Source organism: Eucalyptus grandis, chromosome 3 (genome assembly GCF_016545825.1).
Source record: "Eucalyptus grandis isolate ANBG69807.140 chromosome 3, ASM1654582v1, whole genome shotgun sequence".
NCBI lineage: Eukaryota > Viridiplantae > Streptophyta > Magnoliopsida > Myrtales > Myrtaceae > Eucalyptus > Eucalyptus grandis.
Genome location: NC_052614.1, coordinates 13,533,835 through 13,541,581, shown reverse-complemented (window position 1 = coordinate 13,541,581; position 7,747 = coordinate 13,533,835). Strand labels below are relative to the sequence as shown.

Sequence of the window (7,747 nt, the reverse complement as noted above, 5' to 3'; positions counted from 1 at the left end):
TTAAATTCGTCGACCCATATTGACATCAATTCGAAGAGACAATAATGTAACTGAGATTTTGTTAATGAGTGTCTTAGAGACATCTGTACAATCAATGCTTTGAAAAATAATTTATTTTGAATAAAATATAATTAAAGACATCCCTATAACTAAAATATCTAACCAAATATTTATCTAGAAGACATGATTGTAAATGAGCGTATGGGCTGGAGGCGAAACAATCCATGTGCTCATTGAAATTTTTGCACATCTTCTCCATTGCTGACGTCAAACATGGGTCATGAGGTACGTAACCCGCGAAATATAATTTACGTTATAAGAGGAAAATTATTTCAAATTTCAACCTCTTTCGTCATTTGCTTGTGAGGTTTATTTGACTAGCCTAGGAATTGCAACTTAGTAAAGACCAGTTCTTTAATTTGCATAAGCATTCAGCTAACCAAAAGTCAAAATCAGCCGCTAAAATGTGACTAAATACGTGTAAATCTCTTTCGAGTCACGATACCTTTATAAGTTGAATGTTTATATCTAATCAATTCATGAGGCGTACAATGTGAAGCGAATCTCTAGATGGCTTAGCCTTTTGTACAAGTCCCTTTGACGTCTGGCGAGCATAATATGAGTCAACTTAAAATATTCAATGAAGTCAAAAAATCTCTTAATTTGCTCTGCAAGAAAGTTGCTACTTTACGTGATAAGAAGAAAAAGAAAATGGCTACATAATTCATTCCTTTTAACAAAAAGATAATAAAAATGGTTACTTATAGCTTGTTTGTTAATGTTCCTATTTCTTTGTTTTTCTATTCTTTTGTGACTTGGAAAAAAAAAGAATAAAAATCTATTTGGTAATGTCAATTAATTTTTCTACTTCCCGGAATAGAAAAATAGCTAGGGAATAATTTAGAACAAAAATAAGAAGTAGAAAAAGTAACTTATTATTATGGAGAACAATTTTTAGAAATAAGTCATTTTCTTCTTTTCTTTTCTTTTTATTTCTTGCCACCTCATGCCTCCTGCCATTCACCACCTTGCCTTGTTGATTACCGTTGTCGAGAGCAAGAAGAAGAAAAGAGGAAAAAAAGAAAAATTAAAAAATATATTAAAAAATAAAAAGAAATTCTATGTTTTAAAAAAATTCATGAGTTGTATCAAACACATTTATATTTCTTTTTATTATAAGAATATAAATTTTGTATAATTACCAAACACGCTCTTTTACTAAGAAATTGTTACAGGAAATAGAAATGGAAAAATAATATTTCTAAAAAGAAATTGTTCTCTAAAATAGAAATGTTACCAAACACACTATTAATTCATTGGCAACACAAGCACGGAATCCAATCTTGAGATTCTATTGATGGGGAGACATATGATGGAACGAATGAATGGATGGAGGAATTAGAGCTCGAATTGGAAATCCATTGATCGTAGACAGTATCTCCCCATGGCCTTTGACCTCTCAAAGCATTTTTCTTAGACCATAGTATTTTGCTAATATTGTCGAATAATTCTCTCGTTACCTAAAATCCAATCTTACATTCCGACCATCTGTTGCGGATCCTCAATTGCGGAAGAGATCCTGAAACCTTTCGACAGTCAACAAGCGAGTCTCGATCGTCAAAGCCAAAAGAGAATTCAAGATCCAACCACGGCTGCGAATAGTGTTGGATGGACTTTTCGTTCTACTGTTCTACCTGGGAAAAGTCGGGCACACGTGAATAGAAAATTGCAGCGTGCGTTGTGCGGTCGCCCTTTTGCTCAAATTTGGCTTCCCAGTTCGCACTGCTTTTCTGTGGCCGGGATTTCGGAACACGAAAGAAAAGCGGATAACAACAGTCCAAAAAAATAGTCATCAGGCCAGGATAAATTTCGAGATGTATACTGCATCATTCGTATATTATGCCAACCCTTATTCTCTTGATAGTCAATTATGTGCATCTCACCGTGGGATTCACCTGATTAGTGGCTAAAATAGAATTGGATTGATGAATCGCATAACATTTTTTTTTTTTTTTTTTTTGGTTTCGGTAAGTTTCGAATTCTTTTAAGTGCACGAAGATCGACATTCAGTTTTGATTGCTCATGCTGCGCATGTCTAAAAGTTTTGCCCACACCAAGCGTGCATGCATCTGCTGCTTTGAAAAATGGTTCGTAGAGTTTGATATGGAGAACACGAGAATGGGGATAATGATGGTGTAAATTTAGCCTATAAGACAACATAAACAGATGGAATCGATTTTCAAAAATATTTCCCTTGTCTGAACATATTTCCCTTGTCTGAACATCATTCAATGTTTTTGTGAAAAAAAAAAAGAACATCATTCAATGTTTATCACATATCTCACTATAAATTCATTTTTCTTCCCATTGAATTACAGGTCTCATTCATTTCAAAGAAAATGAGCCAAATACACCCTTAGGACTCAAGTTTGGCTCATGCATTGGGATCTAAATCCAGCTACCAGTTTCCAAAGGTTTGGGCATTGAGGTCTTAGGTCCGTCTGTTAAGCACTTGGAGCCAATCATTGATGACGGTCTTGCAATAGCGAAAATCAACCCCTATCCAAAAATATAAAAGTTACTTAATCTTTTTCTAAATTTAAGCATGAGTTTTGATTGATTAATTTTTTTTTTCATCGATTCAATTTTCTGAATTAGTCAAACCACTAAAAGAAAAAAAGCAATCATTATTTATTTATTTATTTTTATAGCGGAACCAACAGAACGCGCCAAGCATTATGGGCGTCGACCCAATTTTTGGGGTTTCAAGATCTACAGGTGAACGTGGCGGTGCCATTTTTCCCCTATTAAGAAAACGGAAGCCGTAATTTGACCGTCCGGTCGAGCCTGGTCACGCTCTTCTCATCCCGCACCTCATTACGTCTCTCACACGTTTTCCAAGTCGCCGGGATCGCTCGCCGACATGAAACCCTCGTTCCCATCTCGATCTCGATCTCGCCCGGCCTATAAATAGAACAAAACCTAACGTACCCTCTCTCCCAGAAGAGAGCAAGAGAGCAACAGCAAGAGAAACGATCAAAACACATAGAAGAGAAAGAGAAGAGAGAGATGGGTTCGATAGATATGATCCAAAAGCCGCACGCAGTGTGCATCCCCTACCCAGCCCAGGGCCACATCAACCCCATGCTCAACCTCGCCAAGCTCCTCCACCACCGGGGCTTCCACGTCACCTTCGTCAACACCGAGTACAACCACAGCCGCCTCCTGCGCTCCCGCGGCCCCTCCTCCCTCGACGGCCTCCCATCGTTCCGGTTCCGCACCATCCCCGACGGCCTCCCACCCTCTGACGTCGCCGACGCCACCCAGGATATCCCCGCCCTCTGCCAGTCCACTAGTAAGTTCTGCTTGCCCTACTTCCGGGACCTGCTCGAGAGGCTCAATGAGGAGAGCACGACGTCGGGTTCCCCGCCGGTGAGCTGCGTGGTGTCGGACGGCGTGATGAGCTTCACGCTTGACGCCGCTGAGGCGATCGGTGTGCCAGAGGTCCTGTTCTGGACGACGAGCGCGTGCGGCTTCATGGGCTACGTACAGTACCGCAATCTTGTTGACAAGGGTCTTACTCCACTCAAAGGTATGCATTACTAAATAAAGGTCTGATTTGGTTTGTTTAAGTATTCCCACTTGGAAGGTCTACGGCTAATGATTTTTTCATTTCTCTTTTGTGTATTTGGTTTGCAGTTCACATTGTTTAGTTTATTTTGTTCCGGATTTGCATGATTAGTCAGTGGCCGAATATTCACAGTTTTCTACTAGGTAGAGTATTTAACTAAGTCAACAGTCAAAAGTAGAATTTTAGATGTGAAAACATTTCCATGAATGGTCAAGCGGTTTGATTAATTGACTGTCAATTTGCAGATGCAAGTTACTTGACAAACGGGTACCTAGACACCATCATCGACTGGATACCCGGGATGAGAAACATCCGGTTGAGAGACTTACCGAGCTTCATCCAAACCACTAACCCGGATGACCTGATGATACACTTCGTGTTGAGAGAGACCGAGAGAGCGAAGAGAGCCTCGGCCATCGTTTTCAACACGTTTGACCGGTTAGAGCACGAGGTCCTCGACGCTCTTAAGGCCACGTTCCCTTCCATCTGCACCCTTGGCCCCCTTCATCTCCTTACAGAGCAACTACCCGATGACGACACCAAGTCGATCGGGTCCAACCTGTGGAAGGAAGACTTGGGCTGTCTCGAGTGGCTCGACTCAAAACCGCCCGGCTCGGTCGTGTACGTGAACTTTGGGAGCATCACAGTGATGTCTCCGACACAGCTGGTGGAGTTCGCATGGGGGCTCGCGAACAGCGGCCAAATGTTCCTGTGGGTCATCAGGCCCGACTTGGTTGTCGGCGACACGGCGATCTTGCCATCGGAGTTCTCGGCCACGACAAGGGAGCGGAGCCTGCTGGCGAGCTGGTGCCCCCAGGAGCGAGTGCTAAACCACCCGGCGGTCGGCGGGTTCCTGACCCACAGCGGGTGGAACTCGACGATCGAGAGCATCACGGCCGGCGTGCCGATGTTGTGCTGGCCATTCTTCGCAGAGCAGCAGACGAATTGCCGGTACAGCTGCGAGGAGTGGGGGATCGGGATGGAGATCGACGGCGACGTGAAGAGGGACAAGGTGGAGAAGCAGGTGAGGGAGCTGATGGAGGGGGAGACAGGGAAGGAGATGAAGAGGAAGGCGATGGAGTGGCAGGAGATGGCCCGGGAGGCCACGCGTCCTTCCGGGTCGTCCTGCTTAAACCTGGACGAAGTGATGGACAAGGTGTTGCTGTCGCCCAGAAGAGATTAAAGTTTGTTTGGAAATTCGTTTGCGATTGCGGAATGTATGAGAAGAACTCTTTAGACGGTCCTCTTGTCTGGATCTTATCAACTTCAGTCTCGTGGCTTGGATTTATTTCCATTTATTTTTGTGCAATAGGCAATGAAATGGCGGCTGGTGATAGCATTGGATCAATAATAATAATAATAATGATAATAATAGTCGTATTACCGTATGGACCTGATAATCCCACTTTGAGGGCACTAGCCAAATTTGAACATTTACCAAATACATGATTGGTTGAATAACTTATTATCTTATTCTGCCACCACTTCCTCTAAGAAGAAGACCAACTGAATTTCTTCTCCTCTTTAAGCTCGTTGCCCCACACGTTTTCCTTAGGGAATGATTTGAATAAATAATTATAATTAGGATTTTGTCATTGAGTGGCGTTGATACACGTTTTCCTTAGAGAATAGTTTGAAGAAATAATTATAATTAGGATTATATCATTGAGTGGCGTTTATATACATTCTTTTTCTCCTATGCTGAGGTCAAACATGGATCATGCGGCACGTAATCCGCAAACAAAACGACTCAATATAACGAGGAAAGTTTTCAATCTTTTACGTTTTCAATAATTAGGATCCTTATTTTTTCAACTATATTTTACTAACCTATGATTTGAAACCTATGATTGAAATTAAGCCAATTGTTTAATATGAATACGCCTGTTGCTAACCAACCTTAAATGGATTTCCAGCTAAAAACTTGAAGGTTATATGCTCCAATTGTATTAAATGCGCGTAACCTCTTTAGAGTTAGGATATTAGCATAAACTTAATGCTTATACTTAGGGCATGCATGTTTTCACTTCTTTTTTTCTGTTTAAGAGCAGATTTTTTGTTTTTTTGTTCCCGGGAACAAAAAAAGAACGGAAAGAAAAAAAAAAAGTTTTTTTGCGAAACACTTTTGAGATTTTTGTTAAAAATCTGTTTTTTTGTTCTCGGAACAAAAAAGAACGGAAATGAGAAAAAAAAAAGTTGTTTTTTGTTCCGAAACACTTTTGAAGAAACACTTCTCTCTCATCTCTTTTCTTCTTCTTTTTTTTTTCTTTGGCCGGCGCCGTTGAGAGCGGCGATGCCGTTGAGGGTTGGCGACCTCGCCAGCTCCGTCGAGGCCGGCCCCCAACGAGGCGAGGCCAAGCTCGCCCAGCCAAGGTGAGGCCGAGCCTCGCTCGAGGCTTGGCCTCGCCGCCATCCGGCGAGCTCGAGCCTTGCGGCGAGACCGAGCCTCGCTAGGGGCGGCGACGCTCGGCCTCGCCGGATCTAGGCGAGGCCAAGCTCACCCGTGCCGACGAGGCTTGGCCTCGCCTCGCCATGGCTAGGCGAGCTTGGCGAGCTTGCCTAGCCAAGGCAAGCCGAGCCTCGTGGCTAGGCGAGGCGGGCGAGGCGGGTCCAGACCGGCCAAAAGAAAAAAAAAAAAAAAAAAAAAAAGAAAAAAATGAAAAAAAAAAGAAAAATAAAAAGGAAAAAAATAAAAATTAAAAAATTAAAAGAAACAAAAAAAGAATATAAATTTACCAAACGTGTTTCTATTTATTTTTAATTCCCGGAATAAGTTTACAAAACGCGTCTTTCGGTAAAAAATTATTTCCTTGGAACATAAATAGTTTTTCTATTTCGTTCTCTTGAATAATTTTTGAATGTAAAACGTTATAAACGCGCCCTTAATAACCGAGTCTTTGAATAGCCGAGCCTTTGTACTTGTGATGTCAGATTGCTAGATTAGCACAAAGAGTACGGCCGATAACCATAGTAAGTTTTGACTTGAAAGATTTGACTAAACTTAAAAGAAAAAAAGTACTTAATTCGCTAAGAAAGTTCCTACATATGTGGTGAAGAATTTCAAAAAAGAAAAGAAAATGGCTATTTAATTCATTCGATGAAAAATACATCTATATAAGAATTAGAATCTTGCCTACTGTAGTGTTAAAAAAATGTTCATAGTTTCATTTTTGATAAGACACTATTGGTGCGTTTATTTTGTGAAAAAAATAAATGATTAAGAAAATATTTTCCTAAAACTAATCACTTGTATTGCTTAACAAAATAAATGAATGAAATTTTTTTCACCATTAATTAATATTTTAAATAAAAATTGTTGCCCGCAATCAAAATGTTTTTCATTATCTAATTATTTCAAGTGATATAAATGATCATTTTGAGAAAAATGTAATTCAAATAATTCATTATCCTCAAAACAAATGAACTTGCCTATTTCCTTTTAGGATCTGGGAATGTAAATTCCCAATGTTCCAATATTCGACTACGAAACTCTATTTTTTTAATTTCAGCTAATTGTTTTAGGTTTTAGGAAACAGATTCTTTAATTTCGGATGAAAATAACTATATGGTGTTTTTGAAGTACTAGTTTTGACACTCTAGAAGATATCGGAGTCATCGAATCCAAAACAAAAATGTATAAATATTCCCTTAAAAATCCAAAGATTGAAATGGTATCAAATAGAATTTTTAATCTGCTATTGAGCTCCGGATGTTAGGGTGGGGGCTTGCTATTGCTCACAAAAAGTAGGACCACGTAAACGAAAAAATAATTGAACTATGCGTATATAAACCCGTACGTTTCAATAATGAGTCATCGATTTCAATATATAGAACTCGTGAATAATAATGATAGTTGTGTATGATTGATCTATAAATTAATGTTGGCAGATGGTAAATCGATTTTTTGAAAAAAATTCACTTATTTGAACATCATTCCGTATTTATGATAGGAATAATATTACGAAAAACCCTAAACTAGTATGCCTAAAATTAATTTATCCAAAATTAATTTTTTGACTAAAAAATCCAAATTGGTACACATATGATAAATTTAATCTTTGTTAGTTTTCATTAAATTTTACTTTCAAATTGTCAAGTTAGATGACATATGATATT

At 39.6% G+C, this 7,747-nt stretch overlaps 1 protein-coding gene across 1 annotated transcript; it reads left to right on the top strand.

Moving 5' to 3' along the window:
• Nucleotides 1-2,907: 2,907 nt before the first annotated feature.
• LOC104451202 (7-deoxyloganetin glucosyltransferase-like) lies at nucleotides 2,908-4,967 on the top strand. Its single transcript, XM_039308875.1, has 2 exons — nucleotides 2,908-3,592; nucleotides 3,877-4,967. Exons 1-2 carry the CDS (start codon nucleotides 3,070-3,072, stop codon nucleotides 4,812-4,814), a joined length of 1,461 nt encoding a protein of 486 aa, XP_039164809.1. The 5' UTR covers nucleotides 2,908-3,069; the 3' UTR covers nucleotides 4,815-4,967.
• The last annotated feature ends 2,780 nt before the right edge of the window (nucleotides 4,968-7,747 follow it).

Bases quoted from the DNA above. Each gene is read 5' to 3' on its own strand.
- LOC104451202 (XM_039308875.1), top strand. From the start codon at position 3,070: ATGGGTTCGATAGATATGATCCAAAAGCCGCACGCAGTGTGCATCCCC. The intron at 3,593-3,876 runs GTATGCATTACT...GTCAATTTGCAG, and splicing joins GGGTCTTACTCCACTCAAAG to ATGCAAGTTACTTGACAAAC.